Source organism: Triturus cristatus, chromosome 7 (assembly GCF_964204655.1).
Source record: "Triturus cristatus chromosome 7, aTriCri1.1, whole genome shotgun sequence".
NCBI classification, from domain to species: Eukaryota; Metazoa; Chordata; class Amphibia; order Caudata; family Salamandridae; genus Triturus; species Triturus cristatus.
The window spans coordinates 792,236,836-792,258,619 of record NC_140590.1 but is presented as its reverse complement, the minus strand read 5'-3'; the positions used below and the strand labels follow the sequence as shown (position 1 = coordinate 792,258,619).

Here is a 21,784-nt window from a genome sequence, read left to right as displayed (position 1 = left end):
ACATCTCAGAACACAACGGTTTATGTCTTCCCATATCTGGACGACTGGCTCATCAAAGCCAGCACACACCAAAAGTGTCTACATCGCACTCAGACTACATTAGACCTACTCCACCAATTGGGTTTCACGGTCAATGTGCAGAAGTATCACCTTCAGCCTTCACAAATTCAGTCCTAGCTGGGAGCGACTTTAAACAATTGCACAGCTCTAGCCTCTCCAAATGCAGCCATAATTAAAAAAAATATATAATCTGAAAGAAATAAGTTAGTGATAGATTCCTTACCTTAAAATTACCCCCAGACGTCAGACTGGATCTGGAAGGTTTTCGTCAGCAGTACAATTGCGCGTCGGAAGGATGCGTCTAGCGGCTCTGCGTCCGTCGTCTGGTGCGTGGTCACCGAGATTACGTCACGGCAGCTACTTAGACGCCGCCCTCACGCGCTGTCAGTTCTTTCTTTTCCTGCGCCAGCAAGCACAGATCCCGAGAGAGCGGTAACCCCAGTCACTTTTTGACTGAGTTTTTCGAGGCCTTTTTGTCTGTTTTCGAGTCGATCGACTCCTGGTGCTGTAGGGATGCCCGGCTTTAAGTCCAGCGGGGACTGTCATCTCATGTCTGTGACGGACCCACACCGCGTGCGGCTCTACTGCCTGGGGCGCGACCACGACCCCAACTCATGCCCCGACTGCCGGGCCATGGCGCCGAAGACTTTGCAGGAGAGGTCCTAAAAGTTGCTTGAAGTCTGGCAGTCTGCTCCGCGCCGCTCAAGGTCCCGTGGGAGGTTGAGGGACCGGTCGCCGAGCCACCATCATCGTTCGTCGGGATCGAAGTCTTTGCACTCTGGGTCAGGTAAGACGAAGCATCACAAGAAGTCGAAGAAGCGCCATCGCTCTCCGACTTCCTGCTCACCCGTCGCGGCTGAGGGTGTGGGTGGGGCCTCCCCCGCGGCTTCGGCAGAGCCTAAGCTGTCACCGTCGGCCTACCCTCCCTTCCCGGGTCTGTCGGCGACTCTGGCCAAACTGCAGAAATTTCTGTCAGCCATGGCTCGCCTCTTTGGGCCGTCAGGCCCCTCTGGTGGCCTTTGGGCCCGACTGGGGGTCCTTGCCCTTTACTGTCGGCGGCTCTGGCATTGCTTCCGGCACCGCAGGGCCCCCTTGGATCCAGGCGTGGATCCCGGTCGAAGCCAGTTGACCTTGTGACACCTCTACAGACGTCGACCCCGCCGGCACCACTTCCAACGTCGCCTGTCCCGCTGAACGACGCACCTGGTTTCAGCCCCGAGGTCTATAGTGCGCAGGAACGGTGTCACTCGATGCCGATGGGGGATTTCTATCCCTTTGTCCAGCCTCCTTCTGCTCTGGTCTGAGGACCCTCTCACAGCACAATGTGAGTTTGACCCAGACTGGGTAGAGGAGCTGGGGGAGGCCAGTGGTCTTGATACCTCTCCTGACCTTGGCATGCTCACTCCTACCGTGGCTACGGAGGAGGGTGCAAGTTATGCAGTGGTGTTGCTTAGGGTGTCTGAGGCCCTCCACCTTGAGCTCCTTACCGTGGCCGTCAGGACTAACCTCCTGACAGAAGTGCTTCACCCGGCGGCTACCTTGCGGAGCCACTGCTGCCCTTTAACGATGCACTTTCAGACTTTTTCGGGCACCTGGTCCAGACCCAACACTGGGGCTCCTAGGGATAGGAACGTGGCTGACCCCCTTTTCCTTTCCCAACACCCCACCCATGAGAGCTTGGTTGTCCAAGCCTCTGCGTCCCAGAGTGCATTCCCTACCGCTCCTCCGGACTGGGAATCCAAGAAACTGGAGCATTTCGGTACGTTTTGTTCTTCCGCCAGTTCAGGGCTGCTGTCTGTGAACACCGCATTCCTCTTGGGCTGTTATTCCCACTCTGTGTGGAATACGGTGACGTGTGCGCTGCCTCAATGTCCGGAGGAGGCCCGGACAGTGCTCTCTCAAGCTATTGCTGAAAGGAGGGATACAGCCAAGTTCACGATTCGCTGTGGCCTTGACACTGCTGACTTGCTGGGCAGGGCAATTTCCTCAACAGTGGTGCTCCGCCGCCACACCTGGCTGAGGATAACTGGTTTTTCTGGGGATGTCCAGAACACTCAGATGGACATGCCTTTTGATGGCATTCGCCTTTTCGGCATCAAAGCAGATAATGCGTTGGAGGTCTTTAAGGACTTGCGGACTATGGCCAAGTCCCTGGGCCTTTCCGCCACGCACCCTCCTCCGCCTTCTGCTTTTCGCTTCTTTCGTGGCCACGGAAGGGGCGCCCAAACACGTTCGCTTCAGAGCCACAGGCCTGTACAGCAACGGTCTCCGCATGTATGTGGTACCTGCCGAGGTGGGTCAGCGGGCGGGTCAGTCTACCGCCCCCCTGCCACCACTGCCTCCAAACCTTCCTAGTCCGGTTTTTCAGGCCCATCAAACGCCAGTGGGCAGCAGGATTTGCCATCACCTCCCCCACTGGCGCACCATCACTTCGGACAGGTGGGTTTTACAAATTGTCCGAAGGGGCTACTCCCTCCCCTTCAAGACTGCCTCTCCAGCCATGCAACCCCAGTACCACGCATGTCCTGGGATCACTTGGCACTTCAACAGGAAGTCTCGGCCCTTCAACAGGAAGTCTCGGCTCTCTTGGCTAAGGGGACCATCGAGCGCATTCCTGCGCCAGAAGTAGGACATGGTTGTTACACCCACTACTTTCTGGTGCCCAAGAAGGACAAGGGCCTGCGTCCTATCTTGGACCTCTGGGACATCCATCACTTCCTCCGGAAGGAGAAGTTCAAGATGTTAACTCTGGCTCAGGTCTTGTCTGCCCTTGACCCTGGAGACTGAATGGCAGCGTTGGACCTGCAGGACGTATATTTCCATATCCCCGTCCTGCCGGCCCACCGGCGTTGCCTGCGGTTTACGGTAGGCCACGAGCACTTTGTTTACCGTGCTCCCCTTTGGCCTTACCAGCGCCCCTCGGGTGTTGACGAAAGTGATGGCGGTGGTCGCAGCTCATCTGCGCAGATCAGGGGTTCCAGTCTTCCCCCTATTTTGACTGGCTGTTGAAGGCTGGCTCGCCCCGGGCAGTAGTCTCCCACCTCCAGACAATGGCCGACCTCCTGCATTTGCTGGGGTTCTCCATCAATGTGCCGAAGTCGCACCCGATTCCCTCTCAGAAGCTCCTCTTCATCGGAGCGGTTCTAGATACAACACACTTTCGGGTCTATTCTCTCGAACGGCGTGTCCAGGATATTCAGACTCTGATTCCGATCTTTCAGCCTCTATCCTGAGTTTTGGTCAGGATGGCCCTGAGGCTGCTGGGCCTCATGGCCTCCTGCATCCTGCTGGTCGATCATGCCAGATGGCATATGCGGGCTCTGCAATGGGACCTGAAGTTCCAGTGGGCGCAGCATCAGGGGAACCTGTCTGATTACATCCAGGTCTCGGAGGAGGGCACTGGACAACAGCTGCAGTGTTGGCTCACAAACCGGCATTGGGTCAATGGCAGATCCCTCTCCCTTCCCCCAACCGGAGCACACAGTGGTGACAGATGCGTCCTTCCTGGGATGGGGCGGCCACATGGGAGAGGTGGATATAAGAGGCCTCTGGTCTCCGGCGGAGTCCAGGCCCCATATCAACCTTCTGGAGCTCCAGGCGATCCGACTTGCACTGAAGTCATTCCTTCCCTCTGTCAAGGGAGGAGTAGTGCAGATGTTCACAGACACCGCTGCCATGTGGTACTGCAACAAACAGGGCGGGGTTGGATCGTGGACCCTATGTCGGGAGGCCCTGCGCCTCTGGACATGGCTGGAACATCAGGGCATTTCCCTGGTGGTTCAACACCTGGCAGGTTCACTGAACACCAGGGCAGACTAACTTAGTGGATCACGAATGGCGTCTTCACTCGGACGTAGCGCAAGGGCTCTTTCAACAGTGGGGAGAGCCTTGGTTAGATCTTTTCGCCACCGAAGAGAACGTGCAATGTCAGCAGTTCCTCGTGTTTGAATTTCCAAAGCGGCACTCACTCGGCGAGTGGAGTTCCGGTCTGTTTACCTCTTTCCGCCTACACCACTTCTGCCCAGAGTGCTGAAGATCAGGTGCGACTGGGCCCAAGTCATTCTTGTGGCTCCGGACTGGACTCGAAGAGTTTGGTATCCCGAGCTACTCAGTATGACTACTTATCCCCAGTCCGACTGCCTCTTCGGGAGGATCTTCTGTCGCAGCAGCAGGGGACGGTCCTCCTCCCGAACCTGTCCAGTCTCCACCTCTTTGCGGCGGCAGTTGATTCCGTTTGACTTGCCTCCTGAAGTCTGTGATGTCATTCTGGCAGCCAGGCGTCCCTCCACTAAGTTGGTATACGCCTGCAGGTGGAACAAGCTTGTGCTAACAGCAGATGCATCCCTCACAGGTTTGGGTGTCGATCTTCACAACTTAACAATTCAAGGTCTACGGGACAACAAGTATAAAGCTCTGCACATCAACTATCTAGGGCTTCTAGCTGTATATCTGTAGCACTGAAAGGTTATCAGTCTCACCTCATAGGGAAAGTTGTCCTAGTCCGCACGGACAATGACAGCGATGTACATACATGACAGCTATGTACCATGTACAAAAACAGGGGGGGGGGGGCATTCTCTGCTACTGTCACGCCTCAGACTATTTGGCGTTGGGTAATGCATCACAGAGCTAATCTTCTGGCAGAACACTTCCCAGGAGTAGACAATCAGATTAACGACCTCCTAAGCAGAAGGCGGTAACAAATGCCCAAGTGGGAACTTCCTCCCCAGGTTCTCCTTCCATACTTTCAACAATGGGGATTCCCACAAATGCCATAGTCGACAACTCAAAATGGTCAAACTTTGCCTCCTGGTTCCCAAACCCTCTATCCAAAGGTAATGCCCTATGGATAAACTGGTCAGGGATATTTGCCTCCCTCTCCTTCAATTTCTTGTTCAGAAGCTCAGGCAAACATCCCTCACTGATTCTAGTAACTCCTTCTTGAGCTCGTCAACCGTTATTCACGACATTTCTAGAACGGTCAGTAGTTTCACATCAAAAGCTACATCTCAATTCCAGTCTTCTCACGCAGAACCATGGAGAAGTCAGACACCCAAATCCCAAGGAGCTCAATCTAGAAATTTCGGTCCTGAAGTCAGTTTGGCTATCTCAACCTGCCACCAGAATTTATGACCATTCTTAAAGAAGCAAGAAAGCCTACTACCAGAGCATGTTATGCAACAAAATGGAAATTATTTGGTTTGAGGCATGTGAGCTGTAGATCACATGCTTTTGCATATATCGCCATCTGGTGATGGGCCCGGATGCTTGCACTTTTTCTTCGAAGAAGTCTTTGTGGTCACAAGGTAAGTGACTCCTCCTTTCAGTGATAGTACGCATGGTCATCGACTCGATCTTCAGATTGTTTTTTTCTGCCATTGGGTTCAGATGTTACTCGCTGCGCTCTGCTTGGACACTGATCGTTCGGTTACCCTCTGTGCGTAGACTCACATTCGACGGTATTGTTTCTGATCGCATACTCCATTCTTCTCGTATTGTTTGTTTTGAAAAAACCCTCTTTCGATCGGAAAGCTCGTGGTAGGCCATTAGGCCTAACCGCCTCCATCCGACTTGCAGTCGATGGAACAAACTCCCTTCAAATACTGCCCACGGTGCCACGTGAAATACCCGTGCACCGACTCACACCAAGTGTGCAACCTGTGTTTGTCACCAGAACAAAAAGAACAGGATTGCGACACGTGTAAGGCTTTCCGTTCCAAGAAGACGCTTTGCGACCGTCTGGCTTGACGACGTGACATTCAGAGCCAATGCACAGACTCCATTCCGGACCTCTTCACACCTGAATCCGGCGACGCAATCCGACCAGAGGAAGAATAGAATCCCATTCCTGTTTCTGAGGAGGGCTCCGACCAGGATGACGACATCCCGCATGGACAATGTACTGTAAGTACAGTCCCTCTTCGCCCTGACTTCCAAGCCAACCTGCTAAAAAGAAGATTCCGGACCAACCCGCGCCCTTGGGCCCTGGTCGGCACCGAGACCAGTCTTCCGACACCCCGCATTCTGGCTTGACACCGAAGCCTACCAAAAAGCCCTCCGCCCATTCCAAGTCGGGCACCGAGCCAAAGCCTTCGGGATCGAAGACCAAGTCCGGCTCCGATCATCACCACTCGACACCGAAAAACAAATCTTATCCGAAAACACCAGCCCCAAAACCATCGGCACGGTAAATTTCAGCGCCGACAAAGACTAGTACACCAAAGTCACCTAAGAAGCATAGTTTTGGGGATCTGCTCGAAAAACCGGACCCAAAACAGAAGATTTTGATCATACATACAAAAACTGGCCACATTACTACCAAAGTGACTTTAAAAAGAGGGGCTACTACTGAAGAGGAATACCATATTCCATTAAAGAAGAGAACTGATGGGACAATTCCTTCCCCTCCTCCTCCTTCTCCACCTTTACCTCAGCCTCTGTATGTGCCCACTTCACACGAGCACTCGCCACTATATATATATATATATATATATATATATATATATATATATATATATATATATATATATTCACTGAAAAAACCATAGGTTTCACACATGTTATAGTTAGCGGAAATTTTACTGATAAAAAACCAATGAAATTGCCCCGTTATAGTTAGTGCTGGCAACTATAACTCACGCGACCGCAATCCTCTGCTGATGCTAATACTGTATTTAGACACTTATTTGCCCATGTCTTCTTCCATACATTTTTAGCTATACATATATTACAAATATTTTTTTTTATAAAGACACATATGTCATCAGCAGAAGATTGCGGTCGCGTGAGTTATAGTTGCCAGCACTAACTATAACGGGGCAATTTCATTGGTTTTTTATCAGTAAAATTTCCGCTAACTATAACATGTGTGAAACCTATGGTTTTTTCAGTGAATTTGCAAGGTTTTTTAAATGCTAATTCCTAACTATAACGTGTGTGAAACCTATGGTTTTTTCAGTGAATTTGTACGGTTTTTTAAATGCTAAGTTACTTTACGCCATTCGAGGCGTGCGCGCCCACTTAACGCAGTTCGTTCCGTGCACGGTTTTTAGCAACTTTAATAAGCCCTGTACATTTGGTGGCCTTCGGCCACCAAAAGCACAGGGGGTGGGGTCAATGTGGATAGTGTTTTTTTTATTTCGATTTTATAATTTCATGTTGCCAAAATTTAGTTTTTTTTCACAGGTCGCGTACGGTAAGCGTACTCGCCGAAATTGCCGAAAAAAAAAAAAAAAGTTTTTGCTCTTGGGGGATGTTTGGGGACTCCCTCAACATGACTGTGTGGGAGGGAGTTGTCAAAACAGCCCCGTAACATGTTTTTGGGCATCATGTTTGATAAATAACACTCAGTGCGAGAGACAAAATGGCGGACGCAGCTTCCTGGTTTCGGCCGATTCGAATGTTTACTAAGATCTAAGAGCCAATCAGAATCGCGCTCGCGCACGCCACCGTACGCGTACGGTAAGCGTACGGTAAGCGTACGGTAAGCGGGCTCAGATATATATATTGATTTAAAGGCTATTTTCTCAGAATCTACTGAACAGATTTACACCAAACCTACAAAAGGCACTTCCTTGACCTAGGGACTACCTCTCTGCCAAATTTCTAGTAATTCTGTTCAGCCGTTCGGGCTGTAGCTCTGTCTAAAGGTCCTATGGAAAAATGCATGGGAAAAACGCGTTTTGGGACCCCCCTTTTATCTCAGCCCCCGCTTGACGAATCCCCCCGAGACTTTCAGGGTAGGAGCGTAGCGCCCCACCTATTTTGAGAAATTCGCGAGGATTCATCGACCGGCGCCAAAGTTATTCAAAATAGAATGTTGCGGATTTCCTATGGAAAAGGGGTCCTAACTATAACTACCTACTGGCGACCGCCAGTAGGTAAAAATATATATATATATATATATATATATATATATATATATATATATATATATATATATATATTACCTACTGGCGATAGCCAGTAGGTAGTTATAGTTAGGACCACGTTTCCATAGGAAAACCTCAACATTCTATTTTGAATAACTTTGGCGCCGGTCGACGAATCCTCGCGAATTTCTCAAAATAGGTGGGGCGCTACGCTCCGCTCCTACCCTGAAAGTCTCGGGGGGATTCGTCAAGCGGGGGCTGAGATAAAAGGGGGGTCCCAAAACGCGTTTTTCCCATGCATTTTTCCATAGGACCTTTAGAACGAGCTACAGCCCGAATGGCTGAACAGAATTACTCAAAATTTGGCAGAGAGGTAGTCCCTAGGTCAAGGAAGTGCCTTTTGTAGGTTTGGTGTAAATCTGTTCAGTAGATTCTGAGAAAATAGCCTTTAAATCAATATATATATCTGAGCCAGCTTACGGTACGCTTACCGTACGCTTACGGTAAGCGTACGGTGGCGTGCGCGAGCGCGATTCTGATTGGCTCTTAGATCTTAGTAAACATTCGAATCGGCCGAAACCAGGAAGCGGCGGCCGCCATTTTGTCTCTCGCACTGAGAGAGATTTTTAAAATCGGAAGCCCAAAAACATGTAAAGGGGCTGTTTTGACAACTCCCTCCCACATAGTCATGTGGAGGGAGTCCCCAAACATCCCTCAAGTGCAAAAACGGTTTTATTTTTTTTTCGGCAATTTCGCGGGGTACGCTTACCGTACGCTTACGGTAAGCGTACGGTAAAAAAATAAAAATAAAAAAAACACTATCCACACTTACCCCACCCCCTGTGCTTTTGGTGGCCGAAGGCCACCAAATGTGCTGGGCTTATTACAATGGAAAAAAACACTATCCACACTTACCCCACCCCCTGTGCTTTTGGTGGCCGTAGGCCACCAAATGTACAGGGCTTATTATAAGGGAAAAAAACTTAGCATTTAAAAAACCGTACTAATTCACTGAAAAAACCATAGGTTTCACACACGTTATAGTTAGGAATTAGCATTTAAAAAACCTTGCAAATTCACTGAAAAAACCATAGGTTTCACACATGTTATAGTTAGTGGAAATTTTACTGATAAAAAACCAATGAAATTGCCCCGTTATAGTTAGCGCAGGCAACTATAACTCACGCGACCGCAATCCTCTGCTGATGACATATGTGTCTTTAGGAAAAAAAAATATTTGTAATATATGTATAGCTAAAAATGTATGGAAGAAGACATGGGCAAATAAGTGTCGAAATACAGTATTAGCATCAGCAGAGGATTGTGGTCGCGTGAGTTATAGTTGCCTGCGCTAACTATAACGGGGCAATTTCATTGGTTTTTTATCAGTAAAATTTCCACTAACTATAACATGTGTGAAACCTATGGTTTTTTCAGTGAATATATATATATATATATATATATCCACAACAGAGTTGCCTGCAAAAGAGGAGCCTCACGACAGGGTGTTCCATAGCCAGCATTCTTTATTGAAGGGGTTGCAGCGAGGAAACCAACAGCCAAACCCCACCAAATGAAATGTTCAGCCTGACGCGTTTCGTGATGTGAATCACTTCTTCAAAGGCAGAGGAACTGAAGAGGCAGCAGCACAGCAGTTTTAAAGCACCACACGAATACGAAGTACCGCCTCAGTGGGCGTGGCCCCCTTTCATGGCCTGATGGTAATTGTAGTGCCCAATTTTTCTTCAGTGAGATGCCGTGCAATAAGCCTCCAAAATAATCAATAAAACACCACAGTGGGCGGAGGGGAAAGGCTTGACTCCCCGCTGACACAATCTTCCTTCAGTAATAGGCTCCTGTCCCAACGTTGCGGCGCCGGTGGTACGACAACCATCAGGCCACGCGGGTGGCCACACCCACTGGGGCGGTGTGTCAGGATATTTATAGATGTGCTGTTTGAAACTGCCGTTGTTCTTACCTGCAAGCCCAGAGCCCATGAGGAAGTGCTACCAGGCACGAAACGCGTCGGGCTGGACTCTTTGAAAACTTTGGCGAAGTACCAGGTCGTTTCTAATGCTGTCCTTCATTAAAGATGTTCGCTGAATCAACATACTTGTTTGGGCTCCCTCAGTGCAGGCAACTCGTTGTTTGGATGTTATGCGGCACCGCCTGAGCCGCGAGGAGAGCCCTGCTTCACTTTGGTGTTGACCTGCTGCGGCGCCACCTGACGCGGCAGCCAAAGGAGCAAGTATCAGCTAATGGAGGTGTAAGCGGGCAATGGTAACGGCTGAAGCACTGTCTGCAATCCACTTGGATAATACTGCATTTAATTACAAGGAAGACACGACAACTCACTAGAGGAAAATCAGCAGCACTACGACAACCATCAGGCCACGCGGGTGGCCACACCCACTGGGGCGGTGTGTCAGGATATTTATAGATGTGCTGTTTGAAACTGCCGTTGTTCTTACCTGCAAGCCCAGAGCCCATGAGGAAGTGCTACCAGGCACGAAACGCGTCGGGCTGGACTCTTTGAAAACTTTGGCGAAGTACCAGGTCGTTTCTAATGCTGTCCTTCATTAAAGATGTTCGCTGAATCAACATACTTGTTTGGGCTCCCTCAGTGCAGGCAACTCGTTGTTTGGATGTTATGCGGCACCGCCTGAGCCGCGAGGAGAGCCCTGCTTCACTTTGGTGTTGACCTGCTGCGGCGCCACCTGACGCGGCAGCCAAAGGAGCAAGTATCAGCTAATGGAGGTGTAAGCGGGCAATGGTAACGGCTGAAGCACTGTCTGCAATCCACTTGGATAATACTGCATTTAATTACAAGGAAGACACGACAACTCACTAGAGGAAAATCAGCAGCACTACGACAACCATCAGGCCACGCGGGTGGCCACACCCACTGGGGCGGTGTGTCAGGATATTTATAGATGTGCTGTTTGAAACTGCCGTTGTTCTTACCTGCAAGCCCAGAGCCCATGAGGAAGTGCTACCAGGCACGAAACGCGTCGGGCTGGACTCTTTGAAAACTTTGGCGAAGTACCAGGTCGTTTCTAATGCTGTCCTTCATTAAAGATGTTCGCTGAATCAACATACTTGTTTGGGCTCCCTCAGTGCAGGCAACTCGTTGTTTGGATATATATATATATATATATCTATCCTTACCCCCCAGGGTGGATAAAAAATACAAACCTGCACCATCTGATCAAGTCTACATAAGAGGACAATTACCCCTAGACTCATTAGTTGTTTCTAATGCACGCAAGAGGGCAAACTCCCAGACTACTGGAGATGCACCACCCCCAGATAAAATGCTCCTGGACGCTTCAGGGAAGAGAATAGCTTCCCAGGCAGCTAACTTCTGGCGCATATCTAACACACAAGCACTGCTAGCCAGATATGACCGTGCGCATTGGGACGAAATGGAACAACTTATCCAATTTTTATCCCAAGAACATACATTTAAAGCGCTAGACCTAGTACGTGAGGGGCAACTCATTTCCAATAATCAAATTAGGTGCTCCCTAGATGCAGCTGATACATCTGCCAGAGCGGTGAACACTAGTGTCCTTTTAAGAAGGTACGCCTTGCTACGTATATCCGGATTCAATCCGGAGGTTTGGAACTCAATATTAAACACACCATTCGATAAAGAACACCTATCTAGGCTGGTGGTAGATTCCTCACTTGAGAAGATGAAGAAAGATACAGAAGTGGGTAAATCAATGGGAGACATTCAGTCTGAACAAGGCCGTGGCTCCTTTCGACGCTCATTTTATCGAGCAGGGTCCAAAACCATGTCCTCTGACACTGCATCCACATATAAGGGCAATAACCAACCCTCCGGTTCCAAGACTTACTTCAGGGGTGGTTATAGCGGAATCAAGGGCAGAGGTAGAGGTTCCAGCACATGTACCACCCCCTCTAATACAAAACAGTGACTTGCCCACAGGCACTCCTCCCCGACCACTTAACACCTGTTGGGGGAAGACTGTCACAATTTCTACCAAAGTGGCAGTCAGTAACAACAGAAAAGTGGGTTCTCCAAATTATCCATTCTGGTTACTGCCTGGAGTTCATCAACACTCCTCCAAACATTCCTCCAAAGTCACACAAACTTTCACGGATCTCCTACACCTCCTCAAACAAGAGGTACAATCCCTTCTAGGAAAAGGAGCCACCAAAATATCAAAGCATGTATTCCTTTTACTTCCTAATAACCAAAAAGGACGGCTCAGACCAATATTAGATCTCATAGAACTAAATTTGTACATACAGTCAGACCATTTCCACATGGTAACACTTCAACAGGTACTCTTTTGCAAAAGGACGACTATCTGTCTACTCTAGACTTAAATGACGCATACTTTCATATTCCAATCCACCTAGCTCACCGCAAATTTCTTAGGTTCGTGGTAGCAGGTCAACCTTACCAATTCAAGGTACAAGTGTCTGGTGATTGTAGCTGCTCATCTAAGAAGACAAAGCATTCATGTCTTTCCATACCTGGACGATTGGCTCATCAAAGCCGGCACGCATCAACAATGCTGCCAGCTCTCTTCCGTAACCATTGGGGTTTACAGTCAGTGTTAAAATCATATCTTCAGCCAGACAAAACTCAGAACTACCTAGGAGCCACCTTAGATACTCAAAGACCTCTGGCGTTTCCCAACGCAGACAGAATTTGAAACATGCAGGCATTGATTCTCCAGTATCAAGCTAATCAGTCACTTCCAGCTTGAGTTTTTATGCAGCTGTTGGGAATGATGGCGTCTTGCATCATGATCTTTCCCCATTCCAGGCTGCACGTGCGTCCTCTTCATGAATGCTTAACCAGTCACAAGGTCTATTAACCGATCTACTGTTGGGAAGCGGCCGTAGTCATCGCTCTCTGCAGTGGTGGAACACAAAAAATTTGTCAAAAGGACGGCCGTTCATAGACCTGGTTCCACAGATAATATTAACAGCGGACGCGTCCCTAACTGGCTGAGGAGCTCATCAATAACACACAGTGCAAGGTCTGTGGACCCAACAGCAAAGGTTGTTCCACATCAATCATTTGGAGCTAATGACCATCTTTCTAGCTCTCAAAGCCTTTCAAGATCACCTGTCTGGCAAAACTGTTTGGTTCTAACTGACAACATGACCGCTATGTATTACATACAGAAACGGGGGGGGGGGGGACACTCTCCAACTGTCCCGTTTACCCCAACACATCTGGAAGTGGGCTATTAACCACAATATCTATCTCCTAGCAGAACAACTCCCGGGAGTCAACAACCAGATTGCAGACCTCAGCAGGCAGAGGTATCAAATACACGAATGGGAACTTCACCCTCACGTTCTCCACCCTTACTTTCAAGCTTGGGGAGTCCCTCATAGACCTGTTTGCAACACTCCAAAATGCCAAAACTTCGCCTCCAGGTATCCACACCAGTTATCCAAAGGCAATGCTCTATGGATGAACTGGTCAAGGATATTTGCTTACGCTTTTCCGCCTCTCCCACTCATTCCATTTATGGTTCGGAAACTCAGGCAAACATCTCACTAATCCTAGTAGCTCCAACATGGGCACGTCAACCCTGGTTAACAACCCTGTCTGGTACCACAACAAAAATTACATTTAACTCCCAGTCTCCTCACACAGAGCCATGGAGAAATCAAACACCCAGATCCCAAACAACTGAACCTCGCGATCTGGCTCCTGAAGTCAGTTTGGTTAATCTGAACCTTCCACCAGTCTGTATGAACATTATTAAGGAGGCCAGAAGGCCTACCACAAGAGTCTGTTACGCAGCCAAATGGAAACTATTTGTGATCTATTGCAATAAGATCAACCCTCTTGATTCCATACAAAACATTATCTGCTACCTCTTACATTTGCAGCAGTCATCATTGGCTTATTCATCCATCAGACTGCATCTTGCTGCAATTGCAGCCTATCTTCAAAATAGACAACATTTATCCCGCTTTAGAGTGCCTGTAATTAAAGCATTTATGGTAGGACTAAAAAGAGTAATACCACCAAGAAATCCACCTGCCCCAGTCTGGAATCTTAATGTAGTCCTCCCAAGGTTAATGGGCCCACCATTTGAACCCATGCACAAATGTGAGCTACAGTTCCTTACTTGGAAAACAGTTTTCCTCATTGCAATCACTTCATTAAGGAGCGTGGGTGAACTTGAGGCACTAACAATAGAAGAACCTTTTTTCCAGCTACACAAAGATAAAGTAGTTATTCGTACTAATTCCTACCGAAGGTAGTATCTGCATTTCACATAAATCAGTCTGTTGAGTTACCTGTTTTTTCCCCTCAACCTGACTCGGTTGCAGAACGAGCTCTACACACATTAGAGGTTAGCAGAGCACTGTTGTATTACAGTGAAAGAACAAAATCTTTTCATAAGACCAAACAACTCTGTCCCTTTTGCACCAGCGCGCAAGGGCAATCCTATATCCAAATCGGGTATTGCTAGGTGGATTGTTAAATGCATTCAAATTTGCTATGCGAAAGCCAAAATGACTGATGCCCCTCCCTCCTCCGAGCACATTCCACTCGTAAGCTAAGGGCTACCATGGCTTTCTTAGGGAACACCCCTATTACTGACATATGCAAAGCTGCAACATGGTCCACACCACACACTTTCACCAAGCATTACTGTGTAGATGTGTTAGCCAGACAACAAGCTAATGTGTGCCAAGCAGTACTTAGAACGCGGTTTCAGACAACTCCATCAGCTACAGGATAGCCACCGCTTAGGGGAGACTGCTGTATAGTCTATGCACAAGCATGTGATATACAGCTTACATGCCTCGAACAGAAAATGCTACTTACCCAGCATTCATCTGTTCTTGGCATGTAGAGCTGTAGAATCTCATGTGCCCACCCACCTCCCCAGGTATCTGTGGCTGCTGTAGTTCTTCTGTTACTATGCATACATACACAGTCATCTTTATTCTTTACTACTACTCCATTCTCTCGCTCTCTGCGGGAAAACAGTCTGAAGATGGAGTCGATGACCATGCGCACTATCACCGAAAGGAGGAGTCCCCTACCTTGTGACTACAAAGACCTCTTCAAAGAAAACAAAGTGCAAACATCCGGGCCTGACATTAGATAGCTATATAGGCACAAGCATGAGATTCTACAGCTCAACATGCCAAGAACAGATGCATACTGGGTAAGTAGCATTTTCCTTATATATTGTACTAATATTGATCCACTAGATGCATCTACTCAAAATATCATTTGTTACCTTCTGCAGTTTCAGCGCGCTGGTCTAGCCTACACTTCCATTCGTTTGCATCTTGCAGCAGTAGCCGCTTATTTGCAAAACTGACATTTACTTTTGTTCAAGGTTCCAGTAATTAAAGCCTTAATGGAGGGCCTTAAGAGGATAATACCACCCAGGGTACCTCCAGCACCTATCTGAAAATTGTGCTTACACCGCTCATATGTCCATTTTTTGAGCCATTTCACAACTGTCCCCTACAGTTTCTTTCAGGGTAAGTGGCTTTCCTATTTGCAAACACATCATTGAGGAGAGTTGGTGAGCTACAGGCTATAACCCTAGAAGAACCCTTCTTTAGACTTCATAAAGACAGAGTAGTTTTTTGCACCAACCCAAAATTCCTTCTCAAAGTGATTTCTGCTTTTCATATCAACAAGTCAGTTCAGTTGCCTGTGTTCTTTCCCCAACCCGATTCCATAGCAAAAAGAGCTCTTCATACTCTCAGAGTGCGTTATTGTGCTACATTGAAAGAACAAAGGATTTTCGCAAAAAATTTTGTTGCATTTGCTACACCTCACAAAGGCAATCCGAATTTTAAATCTGGTTTTGAAAGATTGATTGTGAAATGTATTCAAACCTGCTATTCTTAAAACTAAACAAACTTTGTCTATACCTCCTAGAGTGCATTCCACTCGTAAAATAGGAGCGTCTATGGCCTTTTTAGGTAACATCCCTATAGCTGACATTTGTAAGGCAGCAACATGGTCAACACCACACACGTTTACCAAACACTACTGTGTGGATGTTAGCATGTCAACAAGCCAATGTAGGGCAAGCAGTACTAAAAACACTTTTTCAAACTGCTGCAACATCTACCGTTTAGCCACCACTTTGGAAGAATACTGCTATATAGTCTATGCAAAGCATGTGTATCTACAGCTCGCATGCCTTGAACGGATTATGCTACTTATCCAGTAAGCATCTGTTCTTGGCATGTAGGTCTGTAGATTCACATGCACTCTCCCACCTCCCCGGGCACCTGTAGCTGTTGCAGTTTTCATTATTACATACGCATGGACATCTCTGTACTACACTTAGTCCATTCTCACCCTCATGCGGAAAAACAATTTAACAAATAGTCGATGCCCATGCGCACTATCACCAAAAGGAGGAGTCACCTTACCTTATGACTAGGAAAGACTTGTCCGAGGAAAAACAATTTGCAATCATCCGGACCCAACACTAGATGGCAGGAGTATGCAAAACATGTAAATCTACAGCTCTACATTCCAAGAACAGATGCTTACTGGGTAAATAGCATAATCCAGATTAGTAATGTATTAAAAATGTATGTATAATTTTACAACAGTTTGTGGCAGAATTAGACTGACAGGTTTTTTCAGTAACTGCTGGTTGAAGTATACGTGGTAGTAGATTGTATGGTGAAGGCGTTTCAAATGTGAGTGAATATAAATGCGTGGTAGTGGTAAGCGTAAAATTTCTGATGTTAAAACGTGCGCGGTGAATGAAGGCGTAGTGGTGTCATAAAACTGGTATCGTTAATAAATTCAGATATGACTAGCTCTCCTCCTTGTGCTCACTGCATGGACATCTTCCTTCGGTTGTGCTATGAATTCTTAGTTAAGGCCTCTAGTGGGATTTAATTGCCGAGTACATTCACCTCTTAGGCTGATGTTTGGGTACTCAAAAATTAAGTTAATGTACTACCAAACTATCGTGCCTTGCTAGCCTGATGACTGGAATGATCCCTGCATGTGAATCTATGAAAGATCCAGACACTTGAGAACTGTTGTTAAAGGTAAGTAACTGCATCCCTTATTTATTCCTTGATAACCTAGAGGCCAGGCTCTTTTCTGTAGAGAGCCATGTTAAAATCATGATCATAGAACAAGCCATAGGAGCCCAAAGCATTTTGGGGGATAGAGACTGATGTCGAAACTTAAATAAACCAATTCTTCCTGCTGTTGAAGGTAAAAGCTAAGTGAAGGCCCCTATGGTGTTGGAAAGGAGTAGTTTTTTCTTATGTGGTATCCATATTCTAGCAGCTTAATTTGATTTAGCTGTCCTAAATGTTATAATGTGAAGCGATCTGGACAGTGTGGTTTTTTTAAGAATCCTAACATATGTAATTGGTTCTCCAACATTTTATAGGGCAGCTTTATGGACTTGAAAAGTTTTGGGCATTCTTGAAATATTCCAAAGCCAAAAACTTGGAGATTGATCCCAAATTGCAAGACTACCTTCGCAGATTCCGGCGTCTGGAGGACTTTCGTGTTGATGTGAGTAACTAAAATGCAAGTTCCGAGTATCTCCTTACACTCGCTGCATATGCCCATAATAGCTTCAGCATTTAGTTTTAGTTGGTAAGCCACACGCTGTTACTTTTCAAGTGCTAACCAACTCATGACTCCAAGTTCCGAATTCCGTGACCCTAGTTGAAAAAAGAATGAGCTAAACTTTACACAACCCTCGATTTGGACCTTGCACGATCCTCTCAACATTTCCTGGTGGTGTAGATTTGACGAGATGGATGTGAGCACAGTACATCCTCACATCAACGTATGTTTGTGCCAATCATGTAAAAGCATTTGAGTGATCTGTCTGCATTGTAAAGCAAGCTTGTATTTTTGTTCAATCAATCTCCACTTTTTTCTTGTTTTTTTTAGCCACCCATGGCTGATGAGAGTGGCCCTAGAAGACACCCATCAACATCTGAAGGAAGAAGACGATACCCATCTCAGTCTTCCAGCAAGTCAGCCAGCCAGCCTTCCTCTGCAAACCATTCGCAAGTCTCGCCCAATAAGCTGGCCAAGGAGAGTGCCAAAACCACAAGTCAGCAGGCTGCAGGCACGGCGACAGCTGAGCAACAAGCCAGTCAGGGGAAATAGAAGAGCAGAAGCCTGTGTTTAGTGACTAGGGAGGGAGAGGCCATATCTCTGTTGGTTGATTTGGGGAAAAAAGGATGAAAAGTTGAGTGTTGGACCATGCTGCAGGAAGCAATTTCAATGCACACAGCTTCTTGTGGTTGGCGGAGCGAACTACACAAGATCATCACCTTTTCAGCAAAGGGCTTTGTACTGAACTGGCTGCCCGTGCTTCCCATGTCTTAGTTACCTTTGGTTGGATGGAGGGTTGGGAGGGGGGGAGAGAATTATTTTTTTTTTGGGGAGGGAAAATACAAATATATATATATATATATATCAAGTTTTAAATTATTGATCATCCATCTGGATTACCAAAATTACTGGGCAGAGATGGCCTCCACAAGGGTTGAAGGAGAGGTGCGCACTCAGACATTCACCTGTGGATTTGTTACTAGGTCTAGTAACACCCCTTCCTTGATCGAACAATGGTGGCTCTTCAGATCTTCTCCCGCACCCTAGCCCTACCATAAGGAACAATTGGACACCTACTGGGGTGCTGTGGTTGGTGCATTTTCAGGCTGGGGCCAGCATGACGCCCTCTGCAGCCAAGCCTGTGTGGTGAAGCTTTCTGAGCATCAAATCTGCTGAGAACATCGTTGCATGAGAAGGCGTCTTTTCATTTTAGTTCATTTTTAAAAAAGAATTTGGGAGAGGTAAAGAAATTATTTTAACTTTTGTAACATTTTTTTCTCTCCCAGACTTTAGAATCAAAAACACAAAACCATGTCAAAGAAACTGTACAGAGAAAAAAGCATAAAAGTTTCTCCCCTCTTGTGAGATGTTGGGAAAAAAAAAACTTTTAAAAAGTTGCCTTATTATAAAGATGATCTTAAAAGAAGGCTGTATTTCTACCCGTTCCCAACTCTGGTTTTAACGATCGATTGTGCAGTGATGAGGAACAATAGCAGTTGCCTTTCTATATGAGGTAATTGTCTCATCCGGACGTTTGACATACAGAACACCAGCCTGTCGACACCTTGTGGTTTGGTGGCCTTCCTGGTGGCGGTTTGCTTTGGGTGGATCTGTGTGCTGTGTTGGCACCTGGAAGATTGTTGGGCTGAAGGGTCTAGAGGGGCATGTGCTTAGTTCTTGTGTATTAAAATGTTGGATGCTGATCTTTCTATATAGACTGAGGATTTACTTTCATCAATGGTACTTTCTGTTAGCCATTGGCTGCAAGTGTGGCAAAGGTTCAGGATATCTTGTATATGCATGAGGCTCTCATTTATATAATGTTGATTTACAGTAAGACTTAGATCAATTTCAGTAGCCTTGAAATTCGACTCTAGATTACAATTGCCAGGGGTATGTGGCAAATTCAAAAGAATTCATGCTAACGGTGCGATTACATTACTACCTGTCACCCTTTTCATTGTCCATTAGCTCAATTGAGTGGGAAACCAAGTGGTTATTGTTCAATCACATAGTCCCTATTTGTATTTTAAAATTTAGGTGAAGGTGGGTTTTCGGAATCACCACAAGGGTGGAGGTGAGGGCAGCTTAATGCTGCATTCATGTGGAGAAGGGGTAACAGTCAACGAGAATTTGATGTGATTCTATATTTCTATATTTGATCAAAACTAATGTTAATTTTCTGCTCCCTTTGACTTCTGTCATGTAGCAGCCTGGCACCCACCAACTAGTCCATAATATAGTAAACCAGTGTTTAGCATTGATCTTAAAGGCCATCCAGCTAAACTGCAGTTATATGCTGTATTATCTGGCCTATTTCTTGTTTTCTTCTACTGCCAAAGAATGCGGGTGGGACACCATACTGCCCTTTACTTATAAATTGACAATTTTAGCAATCCTCAGGTTTTTTTGTGCTCTTTATTGTGCTGTACGAAGAGCACGAGTTTGATTTCACTAAGTTGTACATAGGGCAGATGCTCCTTGGCTAGATTTATGTAAGCCTATGTATAAGGCAAGAGGATATTTCCCTCCTCCTAGATTTTATTTTGCATTGTTTTCGACTGTTATTGAAGCACAATCCTAATGAGAAAGAATGGCACCTAGGGCAAAGTTCTTAACATTTTTTCAAACTCATCAGTACAAAGCAGTGTGTTGTGCTACGGCAAACATAATCCATCCAGACAGTGTTGGGTCTTTTTTTAGTAAAAATGTAAAATGGTTCTTAATTTCTGTATATGCTGATTATCAGGAAAAAAAAGCAAATCTGTGCACGCACCCGACAGATGCAGTACCAGATAGAACCAGACATATGTGCTATGTCCTAGTCATTGTTAAATTGACGTGCTCCTATTTGCTCTCTGAAGTTCCTGCTTGCTCTCATCCATTCTGTTATGTAGTTATTTGAAGGAACATACTAGATTTTACAATGGCTACATATTAAACCTTTGAATTGTTGAATTGGTTTGAAGTTTTAACACAAACTACGCGATGGATGGATTGCTTAAATTTGTTTCTATTAAGTCAAGATGCAGTTCTGATAGCTTGCTGCAACTGGCCATCAAGGACAATACAGTTTTGTGTTGCTGATCTCGTAGAGATGGGTCGTAGCATAGCAGTTCAAGTTGTAGTGCCCTTTTTGTGGGAGGACCAAAACTGATTTACATATTGCTACTTCCTATCTATTGTGAACAGAAAGAACATTTAATTTAGTGTGGTTCAGATGATTGACTGATAAGCATTTCTTCCATTGCCTTCTGCTTTTCTCGTTGAGTCACCCTAACTGGGACAAGTATGTCCATGTGTTGGTTACTTACCTTGCTATTGTATAAGACTCCATTTGTGCATCACTTATGAAAAACAGCAACACTCTAGGGTCTGTGGATGCTTATCTTCTCATACAGAGGGGATGTGGCCTAGCACTTTGGACTGGGCAAGTCCAAGACTGATTAGCATATGAATGATTCCTCTCTCTAGTCACACAGCGAGTAAAACATGGACTGGAAAGTAGTCCAGAGTAATTAGTAATTAAAATTCAAGTATTTCTGCATTTCTTTTTAAACATTGGTACCAGATAAACGAGTGGTATTTCAGTAAATAGAAACTTGAATTATCCACCATGTGCGGCATTGGAGTTTAACCTTCCAGCTGCTTCTGGAATTTAAGACTTGCCTCTGCTGCTGTGCCTGTTTTTGAAGTTTTACAATTACATTTTTCCTTGGGTCCCTCAAATTGTAGTGGTTTTGATCAGTGCAGCCCTGGATAGTCATATTAAAGATTTTATTTGGTGATAGTTGTTATCCCGTAATAAGAGAACGGATGTTGGAGTCCAGCGGATCATAGTTGTAGCACTCTTTAAGTGGACTGATTGTCCTCTTTTAATGTTTCTTATATCAATGTGAGTGACATTTTTGGGAGCTCAACCTGCAAAACAGTGGAGAAATGGAAGCAATGTTTACAAATACCCATTGGTTTTGTGTTGTCCTGTTTGCATAGATTTGTCAGACATAAGACAATCTTTATATGATTCTAGTTCTTACAGTCCATTCTAACTCGTGAAAAATGTGCATGTTTTGAGAGGCACATAAAAATTGTTAAATTGATTTAACTATCTTTCCTGTGCACTAAAATATCATCGGTTGTTTGCCCTAAACTTATGATGTCTTTGGCTTCTTGAAAAAGCGAAAATGAGTCGAAGAGAAAACATGCTTCCTAATCCATGCAGTTACTTGCTGAAGGATGCTACTTCGTGGCGCCCTATATT

At 46.1% G+C, this 21,784-nt stretch overlaps 1 protein-coding gene across 4 annotated transcripts in view; it reads left to right on the top strand.

Moving 5' to 3' along the window:
• LARP1 (La ribonucleoprotein 1, translational regulator) overlaps positions 1 to 20,481 on the top strand; it is a 938,019-nt gene extending 917,538 nt beyond the window's left edge. For all 4 annotated transcript variants that reach the window (XM_085617634.1, XM_085617633.1, XM_085617636.1 and 1 more), the window contains exons 18-19: positions 17,339 to 17,466; positions 17,854 to 20,481. In XM_085617634.1, coding sequence (XP_085473760.1) covers positions 17,339 to 17,466; positions 17,854 to 18,075 — 350 coding nt within the window. In that variant the 3' untranslated portion in view covers positions 18,076 to 20,481. The remainder of the gene's footprint in view (positions 1 to 17,338; positions 17,467 to 17,853) is intronic.
• Positions 20,482 to 21,784: the final 1,303 nt, after the last annotated feature.